Genomic DNA, 15,546 nt, shown 5'->3' with positions numbered 1-15,546 from the left:
AACTTGTCCCTCTTTCCCTCCAACATGTATTGCTTTGTTATTATCCATAAAAGCGCCTGATTAGATTCCTAACACTGCCACCATCTTCCTGTTTCAAATCCTGCGTTAATGTCATTGATCCTTTCTTCCAGCAGTCGTGAAACTCGATATTCACATTTCAGGAAATTAGATTACCATTACTGTTGAAAAGCATTTTCAAATGACTCAACACAGGGTGGAGACAAACAATTGATCTGAGTCTTGACAAACAAATTGATGATACACTGCACATAAATTAATGAGTAGGGACACTGTAAGTCAGTCAGAGTTGTGGGTGCTGAGATAAACTCACTTGTGTCATACAATAAAAATCAGATACAAAAACAAAATAGCCAGAATAAAAAAAAAAAAATGTTTTCCTTAATTCCTGATAGTATCAAGCGTGGGATTGGTTGAATCCATGTAGTAATCTAATAATTTAAAGAAGATTTGACTTTTACTTACTTATAATTGATTGATTATTAAGAATATATGCTTTAATTTGGAGTTTTTGCAATAAATGTCGTGCAATTATTTCCAAGTTTGCCTGAAAAGTTGCTTTTGAAGAATTGACCTCTCTCGACTAACATTAATATGACGATGATTTGATAAATCACAATATTCCTTAAAGACATACTCTGAGTGTAAATGTTTACGGAAAATAAATCAAATCACATCTATATCTACATTCTGGTGGAGAAAACTACCAGTTTTTTTGCCCAAACATATATATTTACCACGTAGCAGTATGTACGTGTGCCCTCTTTGTGTTCGCATGAATCCCTGTGTGTCTGTATGTTAACGCCTCTGTGGCTCACACAAAGAAACAATTGCGTCCAAAGCAAAGTGCTGACATGAGTCCAGGCGTGCCTCCCCCCTCCCCAGCCCCTGTCACCCATGGGTGTATAAATATCCCCACACACTGTCTCTGCAGACCATTCAGTGGAACCCCGCGACACACAGTTCACCAGTTTAGGTAGGTCAAACCAGTTAACAGTACAATACAGTTTCCCAATCTATGGACAGGATGTAGGAAGGGTCTCTAATGCACTCTGTCAACTAATAATAATGGGGAGTCTAAATTGGTTGTAGGATGACAGAGTGGATTTTTTTATCACCTTTACTGCAAATAATAATAAGGGAATCATTTTTGAAACAAATCGAGGAAAGGAAATAGGAGGCTTGATGTTATAGGCTTCGACTATAGACTCATGTGAGAAACCTGGGAATTAATTGTGCGAGATGGCAAACAGAGAGATACAAGCAGAAGACAGAATAAACAATAGATGGTTATTTATTATACAGGTTTGTTTTTTAAACATTTTCTTCCATCGGCGGGCCTGACCGTCTGTGTATTTTCCCACAGGTACTACTGAAAAAAAACAAGACAAAATGGCTCAGACAAATCCCATGCCCATGGGCCCTTGGAAGGTAAGCATTTGGTGTACACGTTTAACACTGCATTACCCATGAGCACAGGCGTTCCAAGTATTTGTTGGTGTTAATTTGTTAGACCCACCTTCATTCACCCGTTTTCGTTGTCTCTTGTGTTTTACAGATCACCGTGTACGATCAGGAGTACTTCCAGGGCAGGCGTATGGAGTTCACCGCCAGCTGCCAGAACATCATGGAGTGCGGGATGGAGAACATCCGCTCCCTGAAGATTGAGTGTGGCGCGTACGTACCCAGGGGACATTTACCCCCCCTTTTTAAAAAGCTAGAGCTGATTCAAAACACAAAATTAAGCCATTTTTTTAAGATTCTGAAAGGGTGTTTATTTTATATTTCCTTGGTTTCTGACTTTATTATTTTGACTCTCTGCATGCAGCTGGGTGGGCTATGAGCACTCTAGCTTCTGCGGCCAGCAGTTTGTCCTGGAGAAGGGAGACTACCCTCGCTTTGAGGCCTACAGTGGCAGCAACTCTTACCGCATCGAGAGGATGATCTCCTTCAGGCCCATCTGCTGTGCTGTAGGTTTAATATACAGCCCAGTTGACAGCCCTTAGTTCACTTTAGGCTAAAACTCATTTCAAGTTGTGCTAAACCTCCTTTCTCCTTATTTGTACAGAACCACAAGGATTCCAAGATGACCATCTTTGAGATGGAGAACATGACAGGTCGTCAGTTCGAGCTGTGCGATGACTACCCCTCTCTGCAGGCCATGGGCTGGATGAACAACGAGGTTGGATCCATGCAGATTCAGAGCGGAGCGTAAGTCCATCGTCACAATGTTTGATGTAAAAGCTTCACACACATCTGCTTTGAGCGCCTTCAACTACATACATACCTATTTTAACTATGATTATTTGAGTGTGTTCTTGTTTATTTCTGCAGCTTTGTGTGCTACCAGTACCCCGGCTACCGTGGCTACCAGTACATCATGGAGTGTGACTGTCGCGGAGGAGAGTTCAAGTGTTACCGTGAGTTTGGCTCCCACTCCCAGACTCCCCAGATTCAGTCCATCAGGAGGATCCAGCACTAAGAGGGGAACTCTCCCACCATACTTTCTTATTTCCTCCTCTCCCTCCTCCTGCACTTCATTTCCTCCGTCTCTTCTTCCTCTCGCCCCAAACCTCCATCTCCCTGTCCGGCCAATCAAAGCAGGATCCTGGGCTGGACTTCAGGTGCTTACTGGTGTCAGTTGTTCACAGCACTTTTGCATTTTTTAATGAAACATCCCAAAAGAAAGGAACGATGCACGAAAGACAGAAAAAAGGAATGACAGAAATGAGAGAAAAAGCTGAATCAATGTGAAAGAGAGGCCTCATCTGCTGGGGTTTGGTTGCAGAACGGTGAAAACACCTCAAAGTATTTGCTCTTTTTCATCTCCACCATTGATGGCATCATCATCGTCATCATCGTCATTGTCTTCTACATCAACACCATCACCAGTTTTGCTAATACTGTGATTTCCATGACTACCTGTGATGATGAATAAAGAGAACGAGCAAAGAAACAGAGAGATTGACAATACGAGTGACATGTGCCTGAATCACATCTGAGTCTTGTCTTCCTATACTCTTACTTTGACACCATGCTAGGCAGCAAAGCTCAAATTAGAATAATCAACCCATGAAACATGAATTAACAAGGTGAATCCCATGGACAAAAAGTCAAGGTTGAGATTTAATCTCTTTGAACCCCACAGACCTGTCATGGGGTTGTCCAAATCTACAGAATTTAATTTGAATTAGTTGAGGTCAAAATGTTTCCAAATGTATCAAATATGACAGGCAGATGTTGGGGTAAATTAGTCTAAAATTGTGCACAAGAGATCTGCAATATCCCTATTGGATTAAATGGTACAGCCATAAAAAAAAACCGGCATCATTGGATTGACTATTATAGAAAAAAATCATTATGCTTCAGGAAAGAGCTGGAATATACAATATACAAAATATGTTAGATGTCAAACAATTTGAAATTAGATGATTTAACCATCTTAAAGTTAATTAAGGAGAAAGGGGAAAACCTGACACCAAGGCTCTAAATCACCACACAAAATGCATTTGCGTAGGTTTGACCTGCTTTGTTAAACTGTTTGTGTACTGAATACTAAATCAACTCAAAAGTCAGAAAGACGCCCCTTAAACTACTTAAGGGAAACAAATCAAGATTGACGAATAGGCTTCACAAAAACTAAGATAAATTGAAATGAGTCCTGTTGTGAACCACGTCTGTAAATAATTTGGGAAATGTATACCAGTCTCAGATCCCACATCCCAACTATTGATGGATAAGATCCAGAAAAATAGCCTCTTTGGTTAGAGTTCTTGCACTGTACATGACCTTTACATACATACATATTCCTTGTAGATTAAACTGATAATACTTCTTTTCTCTCACAACTGTGAAATTTGTAATTGGGTGTTTTATCTAGGTATTTCAGCTATTAATATAAAGGAACACTCACTATCATGGAGCTACCTCAGGGAAAACAATTCCCATCCGTTTGTCTAGCGATGAGTGTGTTTAAATCATTAAGCAATGAGCCTATTAGTCCTCTGCTATCGTGTTTCACATGTTAACTCTGGGTGATAATGAGTGGGCATGCTCGATGGGAGTCATTGATTTGGTTCCTTGAGTTGCACGCTTGCGGACAGAAACCACCAGGGGGCGCCGTTCTCTTTTCGCATCCATGGGACTTGTTGGGCTCCTGGCTCAAATGTAAATTTGCGACAGTTGTTTCTTCTTCACGGCTGATGATGACATGTCAACAACAAACATGGCATCCAGCAGCAACTATTGGGAAGGTAAGTGATTGTTTCAGTGTCTAGTTTCGAGCTGTCCGTATGTTTCTCTTGTATTGTTCTTCACCGAAGTGGACTTAAAGCATTTACAGTGTAACGTGAGGTTACGGTAACCGTCTCTATGTCCGTGCTGATATAAATATATATGTAGCTGATGATAAGCTAACATGGTAGCCATTTTGCCGTCGAACTTAAAAAAAGTTATTATTATTATTAGCCTCTGTCAATCCTGATGATTATACTGCCCTCCTACGTGTAGATACTCCTTTTACCGGAGTTCAATTGAACCGAAGTTTCTTAAACTTGAGTTAATAGTTTGACCCTCTGCTACCTGTTCAGGTGGAAAAGTTTTATACAAACAAAAAATCCAGCAGTGTTACCAGTATAAAATATGAACTTTAAAGTCTTTGTTTTTGGTATTACCTCTTAATCCTTAACCCAGCAGACATGTCATTCATTTTTGATTATTACATCAATTAACTCATAAACAAACCACTGGTCACCACTGCTGCCATGTTCTGATTGGGGGACTAATTCAATCCTGTGTGTGAGTGTGTGAGTGAGTGAGAGTGTATGTATGTATGTGTGTGTGTGTGTGTGTGTGTGTGTGTGTGTGAGAGAGAGAGAGAGAGAGAGAGAGAGAGAGTGAGATAGAGTAGATAGTAGAGAGAGAGAGAGAGAGAGAGTGTGTGAGAGAGAGTGTGTGTGTGTGTGTGTGTGTGTGTGAGTGTGTGTGTGTGTGTGTGTGAGAGAGAGAGAGTGTGTGTGTGTGATAGATAGATAGATAGATAGATAGATAGATAGATAGATGAGTGTGTGAGAGAGAGAGTGTGTATGTATGTGTGTGTGTGTGTGTGTGTGTGAGTGTGAGAGAGTGTATGTGTGCCTCACGCCACTGCAAACCAAATGCCAACAGTACCAACGTCAAGCCATGTGGCCAAGTCTGCTGTGTGGATTGATTATTTATTTCCTTCTGTTTTGTCTTCTCGTGGCCTTATTGTTTTACTCCTTTTTTTTTTTTTTTTTTTTTTTACACTTCAGTCTGTCTGCTTCCATGTTTAAATGTTCATCTTGAGTGTTTCTCTGTCACTTCACTCAGATTTGCGTAAACAGGCCAGACAGCTGGAAAATGAGCTGGACCTCAAGCTGGTCTCCTTCAGTAAACTCTGCACCAGCTACAGCAGCAGCAGCAGCCGGGACCAGCGGACAAGAGACAGCAGGTCAGCTGGCCGCTCTTTATTTTAACAACTCTTACTTCTGCTGACCTTGGATATAGATTTGGAACCTAATTTCGACTAACAAACACATGGTTTTGTATTTAAGAAAGCATTGTTTTTACATTTCTGCAGAATAACTGATGTTACACAATGTTTAAGTAATATGTTGTTTAGTGTGTTTAACTATTAGCAATTTCATTTGTTGGCAAGTAATTGATCCAACACACAATCCTCTTCCATTATATGAATTTCATTTTCCCTGTTTAATTGTGCTGCTCTAGTCCGTACACTGTACAACTGTTTTTTTTTTTTATATTTTGAATGACAAAATAAATTGAGCTTGAAGTTGAACTTTAGCTTCCTTTCCCTTTCATTCTTAAACCAGGTCTGATTCTGTCGGCTCATCTCATGACAACATGCTCGTTGCCATGACTACTGAGCTGGAGCAGCTATTGGCCAATGTAAGTCAAATATCACACGTATATGGTCACTATCGCAGTCATAGTTGAAGGGGTTTTATGGTCCTCTTCACAGACAGCTGCTGGGGCCTCAAGCCCAGGGGATGGAATTGATGTGATGCCAAATTTGTTTATAATAGATGTTCTTCAATAGGAAAAAAAGTGAACAGCCAACCAAAGCTGATTGTTCTATCCTTTGTTTTAATATGCTATAAGAACAACAGTTTATGTTACAGGTTGTACAAACTAGATTAGAATTAGGTTTATGCTTATTATAATACATTCATGTTTACTTTGAAATTAATTTAACTGTCTTTGATCTGATTTAACTCAGTGGTTTTAAGATCACTTTCCCACCAAAAATCATTGTTTTTATGACTTCTTGTTTGCAATTGAATCTTGTTTTTTGCAGCTTACCGCAGTCAATGACAGGATGGCAGAATACACGCACACTCCGGGGGCTACATCACATAACGCAGCATTGATGCACACCTTACAGAGACACAGAGACATCTTACAGGTAAATACAATTACTTCAATTAGTTTTAAATTATTTCTATATTTTCAAGAAAAAACATTGGTGAAATTCTAATATATTTTGCCTTTTTTGGGCTTTTGTTTCTCCCATAGGACTATACTCTTGAGTTCCACAAAACCAAAAGCAACTTCTTCAGCCTGCGAGAGCGAGAGGATCTACTAGGCTCTGTTCACAGAGACATTGAGTAAGCACCTTAATACTGATTTCTTATTAACATTATTACCTGTACTTTTGGGACTCTGCCTTTTTATCAGAGAATGTCACTCTCCTGTAAACTGAATGTAAACTGTGATTCTCAAAGTGAGTAATAAGGATGCAACTCCCAGCAGAAATAAGTGATATTCAGTGATATTTAGATCCGGTCAAATGTATCTACTTTTGCAAAAAATGCAACAGTTCCACGATTATAAAGTTAAATGCAATTAACTCGTAAGTCCCCCAACTTTATGGATGTACAATACTAAATCACTGGATGGAGTACTCTCTTAAGACTGCTTTATGTTGACACAGTCAATCTTTACATCCTCAGTCCAACCTGTTTTTTTTTAACTTCGTTTTACATTTTCATCTCTCCTTCCCATCTTTTCCTTCTTTCCTTCTTTCCTCCTTTCATCTTTCTCTTCCTTCCCTTCCTCTCCTCCACTGTGGATTTTTGCTATGTTATCTTTAACCAGGAGGAGGCAGAAATGTCCAGTTTGTTGCTGAATACCTCCACCCTTTGATAGTCTCCATCCTTTTATCATGTTTCATCGGCTAATGAAAGGAGGTGCCTCTTATTAGCAGATCTCACTCCCTCTCCCTGTCTCTCTCTCTCTCTCTCTCTCTCTCTCTCTCTCCCTTTGTCTGTATCTCCTGTATCTCTCTATCTGCTCATGTATCTCTCTCTTTCTCTGGGGATTTGTTTCCTAAGTGCCTTCTACAGTAAATCAAACCACAAGGCTTTCATTCAACCCAAACTGAGGGAGAGTGGTAACATCTGTCCTGACAGAGACAGAGAATGCTCCATCATGGGAGGAGAGGGAGAGCAAGACTGTCAGACAGAGAGAGAGAGAGAGAGAGAGAGAGAGAGAGAGAGAGAGAGAGAGAGAGAGAGAGAGAGAGAGAGAGAGAGAGAGAGAGAGAGAGAGAGAGAGAGAGAGAGAGAGAGAGAGAGAGAGAGAGAGAGACATGTTCTGAACTGATGTTGACTGATCACAATCTATTTTAATTATTATCCTAGAGGTGAGAGGTATGGAGGAACAGTGAAGGGAGGGGTGGGGTTGGGGGGGGACCAGAAAAGATAATGGATGATGAATTGATGATCAGCCCAAATAGGGAGGGGATGGTGTAAATAAGAGATGGAGGATAGAGTTGTGGGTTAAGCAGAGCTGATCACTTAAAAGCCTTAGCGCAGGAAGTACATAATCAGCAGCGAGGCATCAGTTAATAGGAGGGAGTGAAATACCCTTTCAGACTAAAGACCGGGGAAGAACTTGTTTTTGGTGCAGATTTTCTTCTGTTCCCCAATTGCAAAGCTGCTTAAAGGGTAATGTGTCACTTTAGGTTTTTATGAAGCACAGCCAAACAGAACCAGATTTCGCCCATACAAATAAATTAGGCCAAAATTGTTACTTGACACATTCGCATTTCCCTCGAGATGAATTGTTGTTGTTGGTGATTCCTTACATTTTCTTCTAACACTATTGTTTGCTCTAACTTTCAGTTTGTCTCATACTTTGTTGACCAAATACATGCAAAACAAATGACAATCCCTTCAGCCTCTGTTGTACTTTGTGGTTAATGCTAAGTAGCACATGTTAGCGTGCTAATCTAATGGTGAACATGGTAAACATACCTGCTTCACATCTGCATGTTAACATTGTCAGACCCACTAGTTTGGCTGTAGATTATTAATCATGTGATATACATTTTCCTTTATGAGGGCGTCTGGTGGCTTTGTGCAAATGACGTGTACCCGGTTCAGATCTAGCCGGGACCTTTGTTGCATGTCGTAACCCTCTCTCTCTCACCCCTCATTTCTTGTCTGGATCTCTACTGTCCCTGTCAAATAAAGGCAAATATTGACCCAAAAAAGTGCTTAATTTGCTGCATCCTATTACTATTTGTCAATCCAATTCCTCATCATTTAATGTTTCTCTCGCTTCTGTTGTCTTACACAGGTCCTACAAGAGCAGCGTAGGAGTGAATAACAGAAGGACTGAGCTCATCCTGAAGGAACATGAACATCTCAGAAAGTAAGAGATTTCTTAAAAAAACAACATGTCATTTAGAAACACTTGAACAGAAGGCCGAGGGCTACAGCTGAAATCCCCCACTTATTTAATATTTAGTGCACACCATGTACTGTCTGCCAATTCTAACCAGTGTAGCCTTCTCAAGCACTTTGTCATGACTGCATTAAATAAGAGGAAGATAAACAATGGGGGAAATGATGGTGACTTAATCACTTATAGTGAAACCGTCACAATCAGCACAGTTGACTGTGGCAGTTTAACTGTAAATACTTTGGCCTGTTATGCAATCAATGAAACTGATATCTTGTGCATACATGCATCATATATACTCACTTTCATAAATATGTTTCCTATTCAACTCTATACCCAGTTTATAATAATAATAATTAAATGTGGTGTAAATACAGTGGCAATCCAAGCAATACCAGAGATGTTCTTAATTAATGTATACAGTCCCTAAATTTTTTACAGCTGTATTTACCGTTGTTACAATTATTATACTTAAAAAATATTAAAATGACCAAAATAGTTTAAAAAGATGGTTAACCCCAACACAGTTTATTGTGAGACAACTGAAGGCAAACAACAGAGACATTTATAAAGAATGCTGCAGAAACGTCTTTTTCTACATCTGGTTTTCATTTGGATGTTGTTTTGTTTGTTGGTGGTCTTTGGTCTTTTGGACTTGGATTTCCTGAGAGATGGAGAAACACAGTTAAAAAATTATGCTTTTACAAGCACACCCACAAACATCAAACATGTACTTTAACATCCAAACTATATCTTTGTGACAAACTTTATTTACATTAGTTGATGTTAACAATGTTCCCGGCACCAAAGCCTCCTGCTAGAACCCCAATCTCTGTGTTGGTTGCGTTGCCAACATTCATTTCAACTTCTTTTCCTCCTGTCAGTTTACGAAAAATAATAAATGGAATAAAATCACATAAACGGTTAAGCTTTAAACTGCAATGAACATATTCTAGTCTCATACATGGATCAGATATCATGGAACTGTCCGCTACAAGCACCTCCCCATGACTCACACTGCGGTTGTTTCCTACACCAATGTTACATTACATTACATTACATTACATTACAGTCATTTAGCAGACGCTTTTATCCAAAGCGACTCACAATTATTATATTACATATCATTCACCCATTCACACACTGATGACAGGCTACCATGCAAGGTGCCACCATCAGACTCTAACTAACATTCATCATCCAGTCCACACCGATGGCAAGACTTCGGGAGCAACTTGGGGTTAAGTGTCTTGCCCAAGGACACATCGACTGCCGAAGCCGGGTATCGAACCACCGACCCTCTGATTGGAGAACTACCTTGCTCTCCACTACACCACAGCTGCACTCAATGTTGAGTTGGATCCAGCTTTCATGTTACCTATGTTGCTGTTACCTATGTTGCTGTTACCTATTTTGACTCCTGTTTATACAATGAATAATAAACAGAACAGAATAGTCTGATAGAAAATATTGGCCGGGCCAATATATACAGTACCAGTCAAAAGTTTGGACACACCTTCTCATTCAACTACTTTGAAGAATCTAAAATATAAAACATATTCTGGTTTGTTGAGCATTTGTTTGTTTACCACATAATTCCATATGTGTTCCTTCATAGTTTGGATGTCTTCAATATTAATCTACAATGTAGAAAAAAATAAAAATAAAGAAAAACCATTGAATGAGAAGGTGTGTCCAAACTTTTGACTGGTACTGTAGTTTAAACAGAAATATTGGCCTGTCAGGCCTTCCTGGTTCTTTGATCATTGTTGCACTTGTACCTGAAGCAAAATGCCTCCACCACCTCAGCCACTTGTATTTAGAATTTTTTTTTTAATATGACTCCCTGCCCATTATACTCTGAGCAATGTGAGACAGATAACTCACCCATTACATTGCAGTTGTTCCCTGAACTAATATCTCCCATGTTGGTTCCAGCATCGTTATTTTTGCTGCCAACATCTACTTTAACTGATTTTCCTCCAGTTGAAATACAAAGAATGATGAATTGAACAAAATCACGTCAGCTGTTAATCTCCCTGACAACAATCAATGGACTGTAAACTATTTCATGCCAAGACATTTTAATGTGTTGATTCTAACAGATGGAGTGTCAAATGACATGCTTGTTCAAGCTATCTCCATGAAAATCTCATTTTTGTTTTTTATTGGATTGTATTTCAGCCATTGAAAAAGTCGATCACAGGATCCTCACTGCTACGTTTAGATGGTTGGCTGAGGCCAGTAGAACTGTAGTTGCCTTACATTCTCATTAAACAGAATTTTCAGATCTTGATTAGTTGTCTGATGTTTTGATCAATCAGGCTTCTAATAGTTCCCCCTGCTCCTAGTGCTCAGCTGGTAATGAAGAGAAAGGGTTTGTGTTTCTTTGATCAAACAATTAAAAAACAAAAACGAAGCAATGATAGTTTAACATGGCATCAACTTTATTTTAATTTTATTTTTTCTTTAATATTAAAGCTGTTGCATATAAAATCTGATATTAAAGTGGGAATTTATCATTTGGCAACCTTTTTTATAAGATTTCCATTATAAGAAATAGTTTCTATCTGAAGGGTTCATGATCTGTCGGAGAGCAATTTCCAAAGAGAGAAAAAAAGCGCTGAAGAATGAAGGGAGAACAAGATAGAATAAAGAACATGGATTATAAACAATTTATGAATTCAAAAAAATAATATTAGCACATGTACATATTCAATACTGTCTATGTGACAAATAAAGCTTTGCAGTTCCCTGAACCAATTGAGTTCTTACCAACTGTAACATTATTAGTACCGTATTACCGATAATATCAGACTTGGCTACGATTCCTCCTATTGAAATACCAGGAATGTGAGCGATAGAGACGGTTAATCATGCTCACATGGATATGTCCAGTAATGATCTCTGACCATGAATAATTCATCAAAAACATACCGACCACTTTGCCCAGCCATGTAAGAAAGATAACCCACCTGTCACAGTGTAGTTGTTTCTTCCTCAGTTTGTTCCAGAACCATGAATGTTGCTGATGCCATTTCCTCCAATATGTCCTGTAGAGAAGGAGACATCAGAGAGGACGATTTTATAAAACTCTCCAGATAATCCCACTGAAAGTCACATTTTAGACACTCGGATAAAGATGCTGAGTTTGACTTACCTTTAACATTGCACTCATTCTCAGCGCCTGTCTTCCCGCCATTGCAACTGATTGAAATTTCAGTTTCTGTTGTTGGCAGTGTGAAATATAGTCTGAAATGTAGACTGATGAGCCTAAAAAGATTAAGAAAATTGCGTTGTTTAATCCCAAGGCATCACTTTGCAGCTGTGACACTCTTGTTACTGTCTGGCTGTAATGTGTTTTATGTTGGACTGTTCTGCATTATCACAGCATCAGCCTATTGTGTAACATATGAATGTAAACAAACTCAATTAAGACGGGGCAGATGACTCAGACAGGAAGCTGAGTTGGAGACAGTCATATTTAGTCTGAGATGGTAGATATTTGAAGAAACGGTGCTGTGCTTTGTCAGAGGACATAAACAGGTGGGATTCTGGTCGGTTTTTCACAAGAGAATTTATTGATCCAGATTATGACCTCATTTACACACAATCAAAAAAGGGGGAGAGATTTTGTTTGACAGAGTTGCATCAACGTATTTTCAATAGTAGAACCACCTCTGCATGGCCCTGCTAGAGAAGGAATTTTTGAACGTTTGATCGTTGTGGATATTTGATACTTTTGTCAGTAGCATTGCGCTGGGAATAGTAATTCATTGTAATCATGTTCTCTTAATGCTATTTTCTGTTGCTGGTGGTCGGATACACCATTTCTTTTTAAAATTCAGAAATTCATGAGTACAATTACATGTGTGGTTTTAGTGTAGAGACAGACAGTCCACAGTGAACCATTAGCTCTATGACGTAACTGACTGTTGTTCAGCCTCTCAACCGCAACAAACCAGAAGAAGTTCCCTTTAAAAGGATCCGTCTGTGGCACAAAGTGTCTTAAAACACACATTTTCTGCCTGCCACCAAATATAATTATTGTCAGAGCAAAAACATTCAAAACTTTCAGTGTCACTCTGCTTTTAGCCATCATGTTGCTCCAAGTCCAGCCTGCATCTGGTCCGGTTTTCAAAGCAAGCTGCACAGAAGTCTGGCAGTTGTGTTTCTGCCTCTCTTACTGTTTTTCAAAGTGTTTTTTGTTATTTAATGTATACACAAACATAACAAGAACAATGCTTGCATAATGTTGCTGTTTATTTTTGTGAAGGGTCGATGTTAATTAAAAGAGAATCTGCAGTGGATGAAAACTATCATTTAGACAGACATTTTTCTGTGATATGGGCTTTGTTATGTTTAGTCATCACAATGCTCATTTAGTACAGTTTAAATGTACTCACTTGTAGAGCTTTGTAGTCAACTACAGGTGTGGATTTGCTCTCAATTCAGCCGACTGTCACACCCAGACATGTAGACATCTGAAGCAAATGAAATGAACTGAACTGTTACAACAGTGTCCCTGTCAAGTCAAGAAAGCCGATACAAACCGGTGATCAGACCACTTTGTGAAGTTTTATAAGTAGGAAAGTAGTTACAGGTAGAAAGGTACAAAGGAACACTAACGAAAGCAAGAAGCTGCCTCGCCTGTAAAGAATATAGAGAGCAAGCCGAGGACGTCATTAGATAGATAGTGGGAGAGGAGGAGGAATAGATGAGGAGGAAGTATAAAGCGCTGTATTGATTTTTGGTCTCCAGTGGAGTCGGCCAGGATGCACACTGCTGACCCGATATGGTCGGCTCAGCTCTGGACTGAACACTTCATATTTCTGTCCGTCACTTATCTCAGCAGCTAATGGCCGCTGATGTAAACCTCCTACATGTTCTGTGCCGTCCATCTCTGTCTCCTTTCTGCTTATATGCACCTAAAACAAATAACACAGGGATCGAGTTACCATCCTGAGATTTATACATCTTTGTGTGGTCAGAGCAGTTTTATTGTATGGATTAACTGGCTTCTCCTACAAGGAGGGTTTGATTTACCCAATCATATTCTGACTTTCATGATAATAAACCCAAAGAGCTGTGTGGGTTGATGGCACCGGCTTTCCTTGTGTCCTGTTGAATATTTTCTTGACTCTTAGACCAGGACATGTATATTTGTATATTATTTATACGGTATGTTTGACATTATATCACAAGATTATTTGTTTAAAGTGATGAATGGTGAATTATGGTACTTGAAATTATTTTAGTTTATGTCATTTTTTGTATAAGGCTTTTATAAATTTAAGGTTTTTCAGTTGTCCTGATCTGACATTTTTGTCTTTTATCTCCTTTTTCTTTCCTATTTCATGTCGACAGCTCAGATAGTCTTATCGACAACGCAATAAGGTAAGCTTTATTACCCCGTTCACTCTCCTCCTCCCTCCTTTTACTCTCCCTCACTCAACTCATACACACACATCACACACACACACATTATAACAAGCAAACACAGCACATTTAGGTCTATTAAAACACACCATCATACTATCCTTCTTTTTGGCTCATCAGCTGAAACAATAAACTTACCGTGATGCTGTGAAAACAGCCCCATGCCGCTTTTCCTACCAACTAATCTCTAATGGTTTCTTCTTCCTCTAGTATCGCCATAGCTACCAAAGAGAACATCACATTTCAGCGTGGGATGCTGAAGTCCATTCAAACCAGGGTCACAACTTTGGCCAGTATCCTTTAATCATTTGTCCTCCTTTTCTCTTATATTCACCTTCTTTACGTTGTTTTTTCTCTTAAGCTGGTATGACAGTAGGTTCAACAGTAGACTTTGACCGTTAGGCTTTATTTGTTCCTCTTCCTGTTTGTGTTAAGAGCTCAGCCGATGTATTTGCCCTGCTGCTTTCTGTCTCTTGCTCACTGTAAGGAAGGGAAGGCCGACTTGGACCTTAATTATTTTCCTTCACCCCACTTCCCCTCCCCTCAGATCGTTTCCCCGCCATCAACAGTCTCGTCCAGAAAATCAATTTGCGCAAGAGGCGGGACTCTTTAATTCTAGGCGGGGTGATAGGCGTCTGCACCATTCTCCTGTTGCTCTACACTTTCCACTGATTCGCAGTTCAACTGACCATTACTTTCTTCAAAAAGGAACAGAATATATTCATTGTATCTCAAGGTTTTTAAAAAATATGTTAATATTCTAATTTACTCTCCTTTAAAAAAAACTGTTTAAATAGTTAAGAAAGAATTTTATTTTGAAAATAAAAATATATCACTAAAAAAGTCTTAATTGAAATCCATTGAACTGACTGGAGAGTTTATTTATTTTCTGATTAATGATGTAACATGTCCATCTTTGGAGTTGTATATTGCTGGTTATATCCTATTGTAATGTTAACTCTTTATAAAATCTTTATGAAATTTGTTAAATGTTGATGTCATACTTCTTTATATAGTATCAGCGGCGCCTAATAAAATAAAGGTGATGGGCTCACTGTCAAGTTTGTCATGCTCATTCAAGTTTATTTCCGACATGCAAGAACTATGGCACAGTAAACCAGTCATACAGTATAAATGTATAAACACCAACATCAGAGTGCCATGAACAGTGCATACAGGGAGAACAACCCCATTCATATCTTGCAGTATAATGTAAACGTAATGAGATTTAGAGATCCAGGCAGTTCAGTAGAGTCCAATCAGTTTATCATAGTAGCACGCAAAGCAAGGTATCACACTACGTCTGCAGCAGGGCGTCGTTCAAATATACGTACAGGAGGATTTAAACTTGATGTAAACAGT

General features: G+C 39.1%; 2 protein-coding genes across 2 annotated transcripts; both read left to right on the top strand.

Moving 5' to 3' along the window:
* Positions 1-1,395: 1,395 nt before the first annotated feature.
* On the top strand, positions 1,396-2,500 carry LOC129113699 (beta-crystallin A1-like). Its single transcript, XM_054626137.1, has 5 exons — positions 1,396-1,449; positions 1,577-1,695; positions 1,847-1,988; positions 2,087-2,229; positions 2,353-2,500. The coding sequence occupies exons 1-5, from the start codon at positions 1,411-1,413 to the stop codon at positions 2,498-2,500; spliced, it is 591 nt and encodes a 196-aa protein (XP_054482112.1). The 5' UTR covers positions 1,396-1,410.
* Positions 2,501-4,205: 1,705 nt separating this feature from the next.
* LOC129113213 (Golgi SNAP receptor complex member 1-like) lies at positions 4,206-15,245 on the top strand. The gene is made up of 9 exons (XM_054625413.1): positions 4,206-4,271; positions 5,368-5,488; positions 5,871-5,946; positions 6,356-6,463; positions 6,574-6,665; positions 8,641-8,715; positions 14,113-14,142; positions 14,395-14,477; positions 14,732-15,245. Exons 1-9 carry the CDS (start codon positions 4,229-4,231, stop codon positions 14,854-14,856), a joined length of 753 nt encoding a protein of 250 aa, XP_054481388.1. The 5' UTR covers positions 4,206-4,228; the 3' UTR covers positions 14,857-15,245.
* The last annotated feature ends 301 nt before the right edge of the window (positions 15,246-15,546 follow it).

The sequence above is a fragment of the Anoplopoma fimbria genome, chromosome 24, assembly GCF_027596085.1.
Source record: "Anoplopoma fimbria isolate UVic2021 breed Golden Eagle Sablefish chromosome 24, Afim_UVic_2022, whole genome shotgun sequence".
Taxonomy (NCBI): Eukaryota; Metazoa; Chordata; class Actinopteri; order Perciformes; family Anoplopomatidae; genus Anoplopoma; species Anoplopoma fimbria.
Note: the sequence above shows the minus strand (reverse complement) of the source record. Positions and strands in the feature narration are given on the sequence as shown.